The following is a 15086-nucleotide window of genomic DNA, read 5'->3' as shown; positions in this document are numbered from 1 at the left end:
GCTAGTTTTTCCTTAATAACCCCTTTGAATTACTGTTCATCTTTAGTTTAATGGTTAAAACAAGAATCTTCGGAGGGCTGGCTGACCATAGCATCCACTAGCGTCATATCGCTCATCCTTACGCCATAACGCATATGGATCGGCGAGCTTGCCAAGTTGTGATGTTCGACTATTAGAGCCTATTCGCCAACGGTCTTGAATCAGCGCCTTACCCGTCCCCAATCAATGAGAAGGCCGGATCTCTAGTCTTAACCGTCCGCGAAAGGAGTCTATTACGGTCGAACAGTTCATAGTCACAAACGACGACTCATGATGGCAGCAGTGCAGTGAAATGAAAGGGCATGTCCGAGTACATGGTATCTACGCACATATGCATACAAGATCTTAACTTCTGTTCCATCCTTCGACTGCCCCATACATGCTCCAGTCTTCTCCAAACAAACCGCAAATCACCAGCCCCCATCTCATATCTCACTCGGCGGAACACACTGCAAGTAGACCGCGTACGACTTCTCCATCTCCCTCTGCCTCTTCTTGATCTTCTTCTCCATCTTGCGTCTCCGCTGCTCTGCCTTCTTCTCCCGCCGTGCGCGGGAGTCCGTCTCCGTGCGTCCGTACGCGCCATACCGGTCGCGATCGCGGTAGCGGTCCTCCTCCGAGTCGTCCTCGTCCTCAGACGGGGACGACACGTCGAACTTGTCGAACCCGGGCAGATTCATGTCGACCGTGCCCGCGAGGCGGCCCGAGCGCCTCTCACGGCCCTTGTACAGTATCATCTCGACACCCCGCATGCGGAAGAAGGACGCGTTCCAGAGGTCAATCACGTCTGCCGCGAGCGTGGAGCGCTTGGGGGGACGGCCGTCGGGCGAGTATTGCGGGACGGGCATCGTGCCGGTCCAGGCGAGGCCAAGATCCTACGGCGACAGACGGACGAGTGGATGAGCTACGAAGTTCCACGGCGAGCAGTTATACAGGAGGGGGGACTTACAGACATCAACCTGATCCAGTCGTCGTGGTAAACGTCGTGGGGCATGAGGACCGCAGGCATGCGTGGCATCTGCTCGAGCAGGTCGTCCAGGTCCGTGACCTTCAACATCTCGAACTGCGTGTACGGCTGCGCGCGGTTGGGCGGGCGGTTAAAGCCCTCCGGGACGGTGAGCATCTGTTGCTGCCCGGCGCCGGCAGAGTCGAGAGGGACTGAGCCAACACGGGGAGACGCATGCGAGCCGATGCCCGAGCCGTAAGGGGAAGCGGCTCCGTAGGGGTTCTGTCCGGACGCCCCGTAGGAGCCTTGTCCACCCGCACCATAGGAGGTATTCGGGTTGGCGTAGAGATTAACAGGCGGGGCGTATGGACTTGCGCCACCACGCATGGACTGGCCTTCGAGGACGTGGCCTGGTCCATAGACACCACCAGCTCCAGCGGTAGAGCCACCGTAGTACGGAGAAGCAGCACGAGGCGGGATCGCACCCCCGTAGGGCGAGCCAGCGCGGGCAATGGGCGGAGGGCCACCGTACGGAGACGCCGCACGTTGAATGCCCCCGGCCTGGTAGGGAGACGCGGCGCGAGGGATCGCGCCGCCAGCTTGGTACGGAGACACGGGGCGCGGAGCGTAGGGCACAGCACCACCTGCCATGTAAGGAGACGCGGGACGTGGAACGGCGCCGGGGTTGCGGTACGGAGAGGCTGGTCGGTCGAGAGGACGCGGCGAGGGCGCACGGTAGGCGGCGGAAACGGGATAATTACCGCCGGGGGCGGCGGTATACGTGCTCGAGGTAGCCGTGGTGTACGTCGCGGGATAATTGCCACCAGGCGCGGGTTGGTAGGTGCTGGTGGGGCGTTCGCCTCCGCCGTAGAACGAGCCTCTGCGAGGACGGACGCCGTCGCGCTCGCGCTCGCGATCCTTCTCGCGCTCATACTCGCGCTCACGTTCGCGCTGGCGGTCTCTCTCGCGGCGTTCGATGTCGAGGTTCTCCATGCGGCGCTCGAGGTCGCTAGTGGAATACTTGTCGTCGCTCGGGTACTGGCCGTACGTGCTCTGCCTGCGTTCCCGATCGCGCTCGCGGTCACGCTCGTCGCGGTCCCGAGGGCGACGGTAGTCTCGGTCATCACGGTCTTCGCGATCGCGATCACGACGGAGGTAGTCGTCGTCGTCGTACCGCCTGCCATCTCTATCGTACCTCGGTGAGCGTCTCGCGGCGTCCTCATCTCGGCGCCTGTAGTCATCGTCTCGCCTATCAAGTCCATCGGCGACCAAGAATTCAGGGTTATGCCAAATACACATACCAGTTCCTATCATCTCCCCGACGGCCCACGGATCCGTTGAGAGACTACGCCACGAAGCTCTAGCATATGCGGCAGGCAGGAAGGTAGGGAGACTTACAGCATCTGCGACGGTCGCGCCTGCCGGGAGCACCGAAGTCGCTTCAGCGGGAATCCACTGGATACCGTTAACTATGCCTTGCGCAGTTTGGTAGCTACGATCGACAGTGTCACCAGACAATACAGGATGATCCGAAGGAGATTACACACCTGGCGGCGACCGCTCTGTAGGTAGTACGCAGAGATCAGCTCACCGATGGGTTTATCGGCGCTGAGATGTATAAAGAGCGTACTTGAAAGGATGGTATATAATCTGTCCATCGGGGCCCGTCGTCGTCGTGTAAGTGATCGAACCTGGCTGGATGTTGGCCGCTTGCTGCGGCGTCGTCTGCGGATAGGGTGTTGTCTGTGAATAGGGAGTCGCCTGTGAATAGGGAGTCGCCTGTGGATAGGTAGCTGCCTGCGGATAGGCAGTCGTCTGGGTATAAGGCGACGCGTGCGATCCGATGGGCGAGACTGGGACCGGAGTCACCGAGCGGTAAACGTTCATCTTGATCGAGGAGTTCTCAAGAAGGAAGGGGCGTTGAGAGTCACAGACGCAGGTCTTCTCCCCTGCTCAGGTCCCCGCGGTTTTGGAGAGAGAAGGCAAGGACAAACGTCAGCAGGCAATCCGAGAGACCTGAAAGCAGGCGGACTGCGCGGTTATCGTAGAGATGCACGATTATCTGTTGTATATATACCCCAGAGCCCGAGAACCCGAAGTGCCTGCATCGTGGTCAGCGGCAAGATCCCGTTGGGCGACTAAGCGACATCGTGGCCTCTCAGGCGGTGGTCGACGCGCCACATCGACCTTCTCACATGTTGGAGTGCACTCAAGTCATGGAAGCATGTATAGCAATGGTGAAGGCGGTGAAACGAATACGATGCGGGAATAGGGAACATTAACGGGGTAAGTACAAAATACACGGGAACAAATCCAAAAGCCGTCCTTCCTCATGAGAATCGCCAATAGATGAAAATTATGAGCAGAAGCACGACCGCGCCGATGGGTGCATACTGCCGAATCATCGCTTGTAGGTTGATATTCCTCGCCGCACGACGGTATTTTTCCGATTCGGAACGTAATGAGGTCGATAGGTGCGACATTCCTGGCGGGGAGGAGATAGGTCATGTCAGGCCGAATCCATGTGCGTGTTCGATAGGAAGCAGCACTTACTGTCGAGCGAATCCCCTCTCCATAAAAGCTCCTCCATGTTCTTTGTCATGATTCGCGTAACGTCCTGCAGCTCGTCGTTTAGTTTGTCCAAATGAGAGCTCCCTGCAGCGCTTGCGGTCCTCGTGTCTTGGTACAGCCGAGTAGTCTTTGACATGAATGTATCTGCGGGTAGAACCAGATCACCTCGTGTATCTCCGGCGAGTTACATTCGGCGCGACTTACCGAAGCCGACAAATGCATATGGTTTCCGCACGTTGTCCACTTTTGCGCCATATGATGTTTGAAACTCCTTTGATAGCTCATCGAGGTAAGAAAAGGCGAGCTTGCGGGGGTATGACTTGTCTGCAATGACAAGGTAGATGACATTTTCGGCTATAAGGTAGCTGAACATAGCGAGTCCTCAGCAGAAGCATGACGGCACGGCAGCTCAGATGCGACACTTACTGTAGATTGTATGGTCCGCTCTCAATGGTACAACGAGATTCAGAGTTGGGCCCTATCCTGCGGAAGATGAGCTTGGCTTGTTGCTTGTGCTCAGACAATGCTTGCTCTGTCTGCTCGGTATTAGCTTGGGAGGAGGAGCGTGACCGTCGAGAGTCCGGACCTGTTCGTCGTCTACACTGGCCGCCAATGGAAGAGCATCAGATGCGCGCACTACGAGCGTAGACTTGACCATGATAAATAGCGGCTTGGAGGAAGAGTCGAGGAGGGTGGGGGACCGGGAGTACAGCAGGGACGGACAGCGTCAACGGGCGCTTGTAATGGCCCCCTACGTGTTACTCACGTGCAAAGCCCTAACCCCAATCCCAGACCCTAACCCCAATGGCAGGCCCGGATATCAACAGCGCATCTGGGATTGGACCGGGAGCGTTCTCGTCGCACCGCCGCCCGGTCCCGGCGGCGGATGTCGCTCGACGCTCTGGCCCGGAAGCATATGTCATAACATCGCTCGGGAGGGTTTGCTAGTTCACCCTTTCCCCACACTCACCATCTCCTCCGTCTGTATCATTGCCAACGCGCCATGTCCGGCCTACTCAACGTGAAGAAGCAGGTATGAGACGCTGTTCGGTCGCCTGTAGAGGCTCTGCTCATGCGCGTCTTGCGGGGCAACAGCTCATCTTCTACGGTGCCTACCATGATAACCCGGTGAACGTTGCCATTCATATGATCTTCGTTCCCGTTCTGGTCTGGTTCGTTTCGCCATAATACTCTGCTCGATGTACGTGATCCTCAAGCGTACACGCAGGACTGGTCTCGTCCTTGGCTCTCGTCTCCCCGTCCCTTCCTCCTTCCCTCAGATCCATGCCCAGTTCAACGAATACCTCGCGTTCGACTTCAACTGGTCTGCTCTCTGGGGGATAGCCAACTGGGCGTATTACTTCGCCCTAGAACCTACTGCGGCGGTGCGTCTATCTCATGCCGTTCCGTAGCCGTGGCGCAAGCTCATTCACCACCAGCTCATATACGCTCCTGAATACGTCCTCATCGTCCTCACCGCCTCGGCTTACTCCCACAAGCCGAACAGCTTCAACGAGGCGCTTGCCGTCCACGTAGTCTCTTGGATCGCCCAGTTCGCTGGCCACTTCTTGGCTGAGGGCCGAGCCCCTGCTCTCCTCGATAACCTGCTCGGCGGTGAGCAACGTTTGTCGTATACGCATTGGCTGTCGCTGATGTTCACGATATGCAGCTCTCGTCCTTGCCCCCTTCTTCGTGCACTTGGAGCTCCTCTTCAAGTTCTTCGGGTACAACCCGTCGCTTCAGAAGTCGGTGCACCAGGGCATCACCGAGGAGATCGCCAGGATCAAGGCTGTCGAAGGCAAGAAGGCACACTGAATCCTGATCTGACGAGTTGCATCGCTCGATACATACTGCACGAACGGAACTCCACTAACGCCCACGGTTGCTCGCATTGACACTAGCAGCTTTGCGCATGATCATCTATTCTGTACTTGTAATTTCTAATGTACAACATTGGTTGAACGGATACGACACGCCATGATGTGGAGCAGAGTACACATGTTGTACCCAGAGTGGGCAGCATTTCAGCCCTCGATCATACGAGGCTAGGGGGAGGGGGAAGGGCCTGCTCGCCAAGCGGCGTCACATAGCAAGAACTGAGACCACCGTCGACCTTGAAGTCGGTGCCCTTTGAATCCGGACAACGTCCGGTCAGACGACGTGAACGCGATCACTGGAGTACTGCACTCACCGTCATGTAGCTGCTGTCGTCGCTAGCGACTGTGTCGACCCAAGCGGGCATTAGCGCTGGAGATGTGCCGTAAACGGTGGATACGCACGGAATAGGGCGCCCTTGGCGACTTCGACGGCCTCCCCGAACCGGCCCATGGGGAGGTGGACAAGGCGGCGATCGCGCTTCTCTTGCGTGTTGAGGAAATCCATCAGGAGGGCTGTGAACGGGAAGCATAGGCCGACGGCAGATTGACCAGCCATGAGCGCGTGAGCACGCGTAGCAAGAGGCGGGGATGGAGCCACTAACGCGTCTTCAGAGGACCACTGCAAGCAAGGACAAGGAAGGTCAGGATTAGCCCACAACGTCGTTTTAGTCGCGACGTACGGGCAAATGGAGTTGAGTCGAATGCCTTCCCGGGCGTGAACCATGGCGAGCTCGCGAGTCATTGCGAGGACGGCGCCCTGAAGCATCGGGACTGTTGACCAAACGTCCTTCGCGCCTGCAGCGAAACACGCTCACCTTCGAAGCAGTATCTGTCCGGCAACACGACATGATTAGCTCGATGCGGGAGCGCCGACGGGTTGCAGGAGCGCGTACGCACAAGCAAGCTGCGGCGTCGCCGCGCCCATGAGCGCGACAAAGCTCGCGGTGTTGATGATGCTCCCGCCCGTGTGCAGGCCGAGGGCCTCGTCGGTCGGGTTCTTGCGCATGGCGAGGATCGCGTACTTGCAGCCCCACCAGACGCCCTTGACGTTGATCTGCATCGTGAGGTCCCAGATGCGCTCCTCGGTGTTGAGCGCGTTATCGTCCTCGGGATGCATGATGCCTGTCGGAGAATAGGATTTCAATGGTTCCTGGTATCAATGTCGCGCCGAAGTCTTTGAGGTTGCGCGCACCTGCATTGTTAAACTGCACGAAACGCACATCATGTTCAGTGTATATTTCTTGTTACGAGCGCAGGGGGAAGGGGAGGAAACTCTGGAGACTACCTTGACGTACCATGATGTCTAAGCGGCCGAACAGCTCGACGGCCTTGTCTACCGCGCCCTTCACATCTTCCTCCTTGCCCACATCCGCCTTGATCGCAGCCGCCTTGACGTTGGGGAAACGCTCCTTGATGAGCGCGAGTGTCTTCTCCGCCGCGGCGAGGTTGATGTCCACCAGAAGCACGTTCGCGCCTTCCTGTGCGAAGAGGAGCGACGACTCCAGACCAATACCACTTTATGCAGCGGCGTGGAGGGTCGACGATCTCAGCACGATCGGACACCGGAGAAGGGGTGGACTCACGATCCAGCACCAGTAATGAGCGCGGCCTGAGGCGATTTCGCGATTAGATGACGCGAGCGACATCGTGCATGGCGCACGAAATTCTTTGCCAAACTCCCGCACCTTGTTCTGTATACGACCCGGCATACTGTACTTGGACGCGATAGAAGGCTGAGAAGTCGCAGACGGTGAGGCTGGAGGGTGGAGGTGCTACACTGAGATAAGGCACCTCAAGTCATCGGAGCCATCGATAGTCGCGTGTCGGGCAGGAGGTCGCAACATCCGGGTTCGCGGAATAATGCAGACTCTATTCCGATAACCTCTTGATGGTCGTGCGCGGTGCGCCCGCTCTGCCTGCCTTCATACAGAACTAGCGCGACTCGCCGACAAGTCAGGAGGAGCTCGGTCGTCCCTGAATGGACCGTGCCCTTCCAAGGCAGGACATTATATAACCATTCCACGACGGGCATGAGCCAGTGCCGTGGTCCCAAACAGTACCAGAGACAGGCTTGGAAATGTATGCCAGTCGCGGTCATGTCCCAAGGCCTACTAGTAGTAGCTCCAGACCTGAGCCTGCCGGCGCTTGGCGCTCGTAACCGTCCGAAAAAGGAGTATAAATGCTGATGTCAAATGCTTTGTCAGCCTAAAACTTCCTTTCCCCGGGGTTTAGCGCTGGCTGGCTTGGGTCCGGAGCGACATGACCGTGACTGGCATTCTTTTCTAAGCCCGTCTCTGATACTGTTTGGGACCGCGGCATTGGCCAATGCCCGTCGTGTTCATACTGAGACAGAGCATGTACCACAATAGTCGCCATGATGTGATTGCAATCTAGCGTTAGGAACGGATGCTAGGAACTTGTGACGGCCACAGTCGGTAAGGGAGATTTCAGCAGTCCCGGCAGGGACAATAACTCAGTAACACTCAGTATGTCGAGGAGCACCAGTGTTCTTGTCGTCGCAGACACAAAACGCGGGCAACTGCCTTGCTCCAGTGAGCCTCCCCACCGGCTTCCGGCTTTTCCTGACACCTCAGCCGGTGTATGCACCGTTATCTCCCGTATGCGACCGCCGCTTCGGCTGCTTCTATAGTTTCGCTGCTTCCGACATCGGCACTAAACACAGGCGACGAAGGACGTGCATTGCGATCTTGAGCCTCACTCTCGTCCGTTTCGACCTCACACAGAAGTGACTGAGAGTACCACAAAATCTGTCTCCCCGAGGCTCGTTCTCCTCCCTCAAGATCTTCTCAAGATCCATGGCATCAATTTCGAAATCGGGTTGCCCCTTCCTGATGCTTGCGGAGCGGTGCAGAAAGGCCTGGAGAACGTCTGGAACCCAAACTGCGCGATCTCCGCCCTAGGCCTCATCTGCGACCGATGACTTTGTATCTAGCTTCCTCTAAACATGTCTCGCCTGGTCGAATAGAACTGTCAGAACACCCTAAGACCCCTTCTCCACCCGATGTTAGCGGCCCCCTTGAAAGCGCAACCGGAGATGCGAGAGAAGTTCTGCACGGCAACGAGCTGATCGCACTCTCTTTCCGCCGGGACATAACATGCCGAAGTTCCGCTGTAGCGTTTGGAACAGTTGCTTTGGGGACCTTCGGTCTCGGAAATGGACACAACATGGACATGTTTACTCACGTGAGGTGAGCCAAGATAGCCCAAGTTGCTTTCGGTCTGACGCGTCTCACTTGTAAGTATAGATGCTTTTGATCCCGTGTCGGCGCCCCGTGGGCTCGAAGGAGCTGCTGGGCGGACTGGGGCGAATCGCGCTGTTCGTATTGATGCAGCGACGCTAGCTTGCAGTCCAGGTACCCGATGCGTCTTCTCCCTCGAAAACCGTGTTCCCGGTGAGAAACGTGCGGGAATCAACCGCTCATATCCGCGACCTCACGCTGGCCTATGCTTGCCTCCGTACAAGCTGCGCTTGATAGGCAACCGAACACACGATGACGGGTCGCTTCGCATGTTCTACAAGGACTTCAGTACACAAGTATGTGCGGGACGTCAGAATGAGTTCATGGCCAGGCCATGCGCTTACTTTCGACTGCGCACTCTCACGGACGAGCTTCAAATCGAAGGACATTCTTGGCCGATCTGATCTTGGGTGCGCCTAAAGGGAGAAGGCGGATGAGCGTCGATTCGGACTAGCCCCCTCATTGATGTCGACCTTACTGAAAGATCTTTGGACTTCACAACTGCTTCTGGTTTCCCCCAAACGACGAAGCCACGGAGACACGTTGCCATATGAGGAGCATCAGAAAGCTCCGCGGCTCACTCGTGCGGCGCAGGTACACTTCTGATCTCCTCAGGCCGAGTACTAAGCATGCAATCTCTAGCTTCTGGCAGCTCCAATACAGCCAAGATTCTAATGGCCGGCCGCGAAGCGAGCGCATTCTGCTCCTTGGTCGCTAGTCAGGGCTATATAATGGGGGCGTACCTCCGCGGACCTACCAAACCCTCTCCGACCCCTTCCTCTCTTTCTCGGGCTTGTGTACTATTACCCCTGCTTCTCTCCTCGACATGGCCTACTCGCCGACTTTCCTCGATGCCGCCGCCATCGTCGTGGCGTTCGTCATCCTCAACCGCCTCTTCGCCAAGAAGCCGGCGGGTCCTCTTCCTCCTGGCCCCAAGGGTCTCCCGCTCATCGGCAACATGTTGGACATGCCCACCAGCCATGAGTGGAAAACGTTCACACAGTGGGGCCAGCGCTGGGGTAAGTGCTTCCCGCGTGAGACGCATAGCAGGGATCCGAGGCTGACCGATGTGGCTCATTTGCAGGCGGTATCGTCTCTGTCACTATGCTGGGACAGCCCTATGTCATCCTGAACTCGGCCAAGCACGCCAACGACATGCTCGAGAAGAAGAGCTCCATCTACTCTTCGAGGCCCGTCATTGCGGTCGGCGGCGAGCTCGTCGGCTGGAACCGCACCCTTGCCCTTCTGCCTTACGGCAACACGTTCCGGGAGTATCGGCGCATGATATTCCAGCTCATCGGCAGCAAGAAGAACATGGAACGTTTCGCGCCCCTGGTCGACTCGAAGACGCGCGACTTCATTTCTGAAGTGTACCGTGAGCCTGAGGGTCTCCTCAAGCATATCCGGAAGTACGTTTACCCTCTTAACTCCTTCCATGCTCTCACCCTTGCGTACCGCGTGATATCCTGATATGCATATTTGGCCCTCATTCAATACGGGTGCTGACCAAGTTTGAATGGGATAGGTGCGCCGGCGCTATCATCTTGATGATGTCCCACGGATACCAAATCAAGGACGAGGAGGATCCATTCGTCGAGCTCGTCAACGAGGCCATGGAGCAATTCGCTATTTGCACTGCTCCTGGCGCTTTCTTGGCTAACATCTTCCCTGCGCGTGAGTTTCCTGTTCTCATTTTCGTTCCTCGCGCGCGGTGCAAGAGCTAACCGCCGGAATGCCGTGCCGCCCACAGTCGCCCACATTCCGGCGTGGTTCCCGGGAGCCGGCTTCAAGAAGACCGCCGCCGCATGGAGGAAGACGCTTGACCAGATGTGTGAGGACCCGCACCAATTTGTGAAGCAGCAGATCGTGAGGCATCGTCTTCTTTCCTCCCCTTGACGCGGGAAAGCTGACTGTCTGGCTTCCTTTTACAGGCTTCCGGCGCGAACGTCCCGAACTTCACATCGAAGAACCTTGAGGGTGACATTACCCCCGAGCGTGAGCTGATCGTCAGGAACGCGGCGTCGTCCCTCTACGCTGGGGGTGCGGACACGGTACGTTCTCTTCCCGAGCTGTCGACCGATGGATGCTCACGCGTGTCCGTCTCTGACAGACCGTGTCCGCGATCAACACCTTCTTCCTTGCTATGACTCTGTACCCCGAGATTCAGGCCAAGGCACAGGCTGAGATCGAGGCCGTCATTGGAAACGACCGTCTCCCCACTGCGGAGGACCGCGATAACCTTCCCTACGTCAACGCGGTGTTCCTCGAGACCCTCCGCTGGAATAATGTCGCTCCGCTTGGTACGCGCTCGGTTCGTTCAGACGCTTAGAGCGTTGGCACTAACACGTGCAACCTTGACAGGCATCCCCCATCGTCTCATCGAAGACGACGTCCACGACGGCTACTACCTCCCCAAGGGGACGATCGTCATCGCTAACATCTGGCAGATGCTCCATGACCCAGAGACCTACCCTGACCCTGGCTCCTTCAACCCGGACCGCTTCCTGTCGTACCCCGGACACGAGCCGGAGTTGGACCCTCGTACCATGGTCTTTGGTTTCGGTCGTCGGTAAGCACTCGATTGAGTGGTCGTGTGATGTGAATGGCGCTGCTCACTTGCCTTATGTTCATCATGTAGTATCTGCCCTGGTCTCCAGCTCGCCGACGCATCTGTGTTCCTGTCCGTTGCCATGTCGCTTGCGGTGTTCAACATTGCCAAGGTCGTCGAGAATGGCCAAGTCCTCGAACCTTCGACCGATTACACCAGCGGGACCGTCAGGTACGTGTGGTTTGTATACCCAATACGCGACGCGGGAACCTGATAGACATGGTCATTTTTCTTCTTTATTGACGTTGCAGCCATCCTCCCCCATACAAGTGCGACATCAAGCCCCGGTCAGCCAAGGCCGAAGCGCTGTTGCAGCAAATCCAGGAGCAGAAGCATCATGATTAAGTTGTGCATGCATGCTCCCGCCATCTGCCGTACCTGCTGTGATTGCAGTCGGATGTTTCCAGCGTTCAGTAGTACAGTCTGCAGTGACCTTGCCCCAAGCTCCCGATCTTCTCTTTGTCGCATTAGTTTCCTCTTAGAGTTCCCTATATGCTGCATCTCCCCGTCTCTCGTTTACTTAGCATCTCTCATTGCATCAGCTTCGTCATGGCAATCGAACAGAATACAATCTCTTTTGCTCCGTCTGACCAATTGTGGAAGGGCCGCGTGTCGAGACATATGAGCGGTGTCTACTGATGTGCTAACTGTCGCGCGCCTGATTCAGAGCAGATGCTGGTGAGGTATCTGCATTGGACAGAAGAAGTTATACTGTTAGCTATCGTGATTTCTGACAATGCTAGACGCGGAAGGTTTCATGCACACGCCTCATGTCTTGTTTGTGCTGCGGACTGAGTAATAGTTGGCTACTCAACCTAACATGAGGCAGTCACCGCTCTTGCTGCCTGCATCCGCCTCGTTTGCCCTGGCCGTCTTGTGTGGTGGCGGTAGGTGCCGGTGAATAGGTCGCTGATGCGCCACCAAGTTGCCACCTTCCAAATTTTATGGGCCTTTTCGCCAAGATGCAAATGGCTAGACCTGAAAGAACACTTCTTCCATCTGGGGTACCTCTCATAGCCAGCCACTCTGGACAACAATATGCACCAAAGAGGGCTTTGTCGGTCCTGTACTGTACACTCGGGGCCGCCAGGCGACACTTCGCCGCGGCTGGCGCTCAGAGGTGGCGCCCTCCGGCGACCCGTAGCAGCGCCTAAAGCGGTAGTTTCCCAACCATCATCTTACTAGTGCGCTTACAGTCCTGACTGCCGCTCTGAGAGCCCTTTGGCCTTGTCAGAAGTCGCGACATATGAAACCTGTGTGCCATCCGTATCATATCGTTATCGAAAATCCAGCTGACGCTAAGTTTCGGCAGGTCATATCCCAAATCGCGCGGCAAAGTTAGACTTCGAATTTACTCATGATCAGCAGGGGTGAACGAATCAGTTAACCTGCAGGCTGCCACATGCGTAAGACCAAATCTGTTCGGACCTTCCTATCGGACCTACGGCGCATTTCATGGGTACCAATCGACCATGCATAACCTTAGGCCGTCACTAAGGTACGCTGAGGACGATACTTCGTCATTTACCTGCTGCGAACTCCTACCTTGATGCGAATAACATATATCACGCATATGTGACTCTACTTGAATCGGTTTCGGTCACGAGATAATGTCCTCAGGCTGTGTACAACTTCTGTGCTCCACGTTTGCGCCGCCTGAGGTCTTATCTGCTGACCCACAACCGCAAAGCGCACGGTCCTCGTACGTCTGGCGTGGGCGATGAATTGCGTCTATGCTCGGTGTGAGACGGCCGTGCCAAACATTGTATACATTTGCGCTCTGAGTTCGGCTCCGGAATTGTGCCCGCCACCCATATCGATCATAGCAGTGCTGTGACTTCAGATAGTCACCTTGCGTAATCTGCAAGCTCCCCAGTCTCACTGCATTTTGAGCAGTTCATAGTGACCAATGCCATAGCCTTAGATCCAGGGCCGCGTCGTCTTGTGCTGGAAGAATCCAGCGCAGGTACTCTGTTAGGATACTTGAGTGGCCTTGTTACTCGTACACTGGTTTTACAGCTTGCAGGAATAACGAGATCGGAAGTATCGATCTTGTGGCGGTATCCGGCGCCCCTCTCGTCCGATCGAAGGTCTTATATCGTAAATGCGACGATGGTGCGGCAGCATATCGGGCGCTCGTCTTGCATTGCAGCGGTACGGCAGCTTGCCCTCAGAAACCCTTCCGTTTGCTTATATAGACTTGAGTAACGCGTCCTCTTTCTGCATCCATCTCGTGGTATCACCGATCGTGTCGCTGTCCCTTTCCGTCGCACGCCTGGCATTCCCTTCATCCTCGTGATTCTGCTCTTGGCGCGCTTTACAGGCATGAATAGCGTCGACATCCTCCTCCTTCTCCTCGGAATTGTCATCGTCGTGCGCCTTGTGAGACGACGCCCCTTGGACTCCCTCCCCCCCGGCCCAGAGGGCCTCCCACTCATCGGTAGCGCGCTCGACGTGCCGAGGACTCACCAATGGCTCACTTTTGCCACCTGGAGCGAGAAGTGGGGTGAGTTCGTTGCCTTGAACTGCTTTTTCTATACGCTCTACCTAACGGCCCTTCAGGTGATATAATGTCATTTACTATGCTTGGGCAGCCATTCGTGATTCTCAACTCGCCTCAGCACGCCCTTGACATGCTAGAGAAGAAGAGCGCGATCTACTCGAGCCGCGCGCCCATTCCCGTTGCCGGAGATATGATCGGATGGTCAGAGGCTATGATCCTCCAGCCATATGGTCCCCGTATGCGCGAGCTTCGGAAGCTGTTCAGCCAGGTCATGGGGAACACGAAGCGAGTCGAGCGGTTTCAGCACCTAGTAGAAGAGGAGACGATGCGGTTCCTCATCAACTTGGGCGAACGCACGGACAGTCTGGTTCACGATATCAAGAAGTACGTCTATGTCCCTCACGTTTTCATGACTGCACACACGAGGATCCTTATCTCACCCCCTTTGTGGCGATCTAACAGGCTCACGGGGTCGATTATTGTTATGATCGCCTATGGCTACCGTTCCTCGGGAGACGACGACGTCATCATTAAGACCGTCGACAAGGCTATGGAAGACTTTTCTGAGGTCAGCCGGCCGGGTGTATTCATGGCTGATATTTTCCCAATCCGTAAGTCTCCCATTGGTCCCGAGCATGAAAACGTCATGTATTGAGCGTGACACGCGTATTTCAGTCCGCCACGTTCCTGAGTGGTTCCCTGGTGCAGGCTGGAAGAAGGGCGTGAAGGAACAACGCAAGACGTTTCTGGAGATGGTCGAGCTTCCCTACAAGTGGGTCCGCGGACAGATGGTTAGTTTGGGCGCTCAGGCACAGGAATGGTGCGCTGACATGCACCGGTACCGACCACATCCAGGCCGTGGGCACTGCACTTCCTAGCTTCGCGTCAGCTCTGCTCGAAGGAGACCACGATGCTGAACAGGAATACTTCATCAAGATGGCTTCTGCCTCGCTCTATGCTGGTGTGGTACTGAGTCTTCTTTCATCTCCGTGCACCACACTGACGCACACATGACCATCGCCTCATGTAGCCGGAGCCGACACTGTGAGTTACTCAAGCTTGACGCGGCGCGGGTCACCCCAGCACTCACATGATCTCATTTCCGTCTACACAGACCGTGTCCTCGATCACGAGCTTCTTCCTCGCCATGACCTGTTACCCAGAAGTTCAGCGCAAGGCGCAGGCTGAAATCGACACTGTCATTGGCCAAGAACGTCTACCGAGCATCGCGGATAAGGACCTACTGCCTTACTGCTATGCCCTCATGCTAGAGATCCTTCGT

The 15086-nt window shown here is 56.4% G+C and overlaps 5 protein-coding genes across 5 annotated transcripts in view; 2 read left to right on the top strand and 3 right to left on the bottom strand.

Moving 5' to 3' along the window:
- The window catches only part of DICSQDRAFT_83606 (5'-3' exoribonuclease 2), a 5066-nt gene extending 5040 nt beyond the window's left edge, over window positions 1-26 (top strand). Inside the window, exon 16 of the mRNA XM_007364172.1 lies at window positions 6-26. The gene's annotated coding sequence lies outside the window, so the exon portion shown is untranslated. The remainder of the gene's footprint in view (window positions 1-5) is intronic.
- Window positions 27-302: 276 nt separating this feature from the next.
- On the bottom strand, window positions 303-3014 carry DICSQDRAFT_154134 (uncharacterized protein). Its single transcript, XM_007364171.1, has 6 exons — window positions 2616-3014; window positions 2533-2547; window positions 2384-2477; window positions 2287-2330; window positions 989-2234; window positions 303-914 (listed from the first exon to the last, which is right to left on the bottom strand). Exons 1-6 carry the CDS (start codon window positions 2870-2872, stop codon window positions 465-467), a joined length of 2106 nt encoding a protein of 701 aa, XP_007364233.1. The 5' UTR covers window positions 2873-3014; the 3' UTR covers window positions 303-464.
- Window positions 3015-3227: 213 nt separating this feature from the next.
- On the bottom strand, window positions 3228-4247 carry DICSQDRAFT_103226 (protein transport protein Sec22). Its single transcript, XM_007364170.1, has 5 exons — window positions 4143-4247; window positions 3983-4092; window positions 3761-3921; window positions 3539-3700; window positions 3228-3470 (listed from the first exon to the last, which is right to left on the bottom strand). Exons 1-5 carry the CDS (start codon window positions 4212-4214, stop codon window positions 3316-3318), a joined length of 660 nt encoding a protein of 219 aa, XP_007364232.1. The 5' UTR covers window positions 4215-4247; the 3' UTR covers window positions 3228-3315.
- Window positions 4248-4524: 277 nt separating this feature from the next.
- DICSQDRAFT_83599 (short-chain dehydrogenase) lies at window positions 4525-7386 on the bottom strand. The gene is made up of 16 exons (XM_007364169.1): window positions 7225-7386; window positions 7119-7166; window positions 7017-7042; window positions 6729-6948; window positions 6626-6638; window positions 6331-6555; window positions 6249-6262; window positions 6114-6190; window positions 6036-6052; window positions 5836-5946; window positions 5748-5776; window positions 5226-5684; window positions 4996-5170; window positions 4785-4941; window positions 4652-4728; window positions 4525-4589 (listed from the first exon to the last, which is right to left on the bottom strand). The coding sequence occupies exons 2-12, from the start codon at window positions 7140-7142 to the stop codon at window positions 5592-5594; spliced, it is 849 nt and encodes a 282-aa protein (XP_007364231.1). The 5' UTR covers window positions 7143-7166; window positions 7225-7386; the 3' UTR covers window positions 4525-4589; window positions 4652-4728; window positions 4785-4941; window positions 4996-5170; window positions 5226-5591.
- A 1659-nt stretch (window positions 7387-9045) lies between these two features.
- On the top strand, window positions 9046-11876 carry DICSQDRAFT_154131 (cytochrome P450). The gene is made up of 9 exons (XM_007364168.1): window positions 9046-9712; window positions 9778-10102; window positions 10219-10367; window positions 10444-10559; window positions 10625-10744; window positions 10804-10993; window positions 11055-11262; window positions 11332-11472; window positions 11553-11876. Exons 1-9 carry the CDS (start codon window positions 9520-9522, stop codon window positions 11644-11646), a joined length of 1536 nt encoding a protein of 511 aa, XP_007364230.1. The 5' UTR covers window positions 9046-9519; the 3' UTR covers window positions 11647-11876.
- The last annotated feature ends 3210 nt before the right edge of the window (window positions 11877-15086 follow it).

The sequence above is a fragment of the Dichomitus squalens genome (genome assembly GCF_000275845.1).
Source record: "Dichomitus squalens LYAD-421 SS1 unplaced genomic scaffold DICSQscaffold_8, whole genome shotgun sequence".
Lineage (NCBI taxonomy): Eukaryota > Fungi > Basidiomycota > Agaricomycetes > Polyporales > Polyporaceae > Dichomitus > Dichomitus squalens.
The sequence above is the reverse complement of the archived record's forward strand: the minus strand, read 5'-3'. Positions and strand labels throughout refer to the sequence as shown.

Coding starts and splice junctions, on each gene's coding strand:
- DICSQDRAFT_154134 (XM_007364171.1), bottom strand. CDS start 2,872: ATGAACGTTTACCGCTCGGTGACTCCGGTCCCAGTCTCGCCCATCGGA. Junction 2,235..2,286: donor CGGGGAGATGATAGGAACTG/GTATGTGTATTT, acceptor TGGACTTGATAG/GCGAGACGATGACTACAGGC. Junction 915..988: donor ACTGGATCAGGTTGATGTCT/GTAAGTCCCCCC, acceptor CTGTCGCCGTAG/GATCTTGGCCTCGCCTGGAC.
- DICSQDRAFT_103226 (XM_007364170.1), bottom strand. CDS start 4,214: ATGGTCAAGTCTACGCTCGTAGTGCGCGCATCTGATGCTCTTCCATTG. Junction 4,093..4,142: donor CCAGTGTAGACGACGAACAG/GTCCGGACTCTC, acceptor AATACCGAGCAG/ACAGAGCAAGCATTGTCTGA. Junction 3,922..3,982: donor AGCGGACCATACAATCTACA/GTAAGTGTCGCA, acceptor CGCTATGTTCAG/CTACCTTATAGCCGAAAATG.
- DICSQDRAFT_83599 (XM_007364169.1), bottom strand. CDS start 7,142: ATGCCGGGTCGTATACAGAACAAG. Junction 7,043..7,118: donor CGGGTCGTATACAGAACAAG/GTGCGGGAGTTT, acceptor AAATCGCCTCAG/GCCGCGCTCATTACTGGTGC. Junction 5,777..5,835: donor CGCCAAGGGCGCCCTATTCC/GTGCGTATCCAC, acceptor GGGTCGACACAG/TCGCTAGCGACGACAGCAGC.
- DICSQDRAFT_154131 (XM_007364168.1), top strand. CDS start 9,520: ATGGCCTACTCGCCGACTTTCCTCGATGCCGCCGCCATCGTCGTGGCG. Junction 10,368..10,443: donor GGCTAACATCTTCCCTGCGC/GTGAGTTTCCTG, acceptor TGCCGCCCACAG/TCGCCCACATTCCGGCGTGG. Junction 10,745..10,803: donor ACGCTGGGGGTGCGGACACG/GTACGTTCTCTT, acceptor CGTCTCTGACAG/ACCGTGTCCGCGATCAACAC.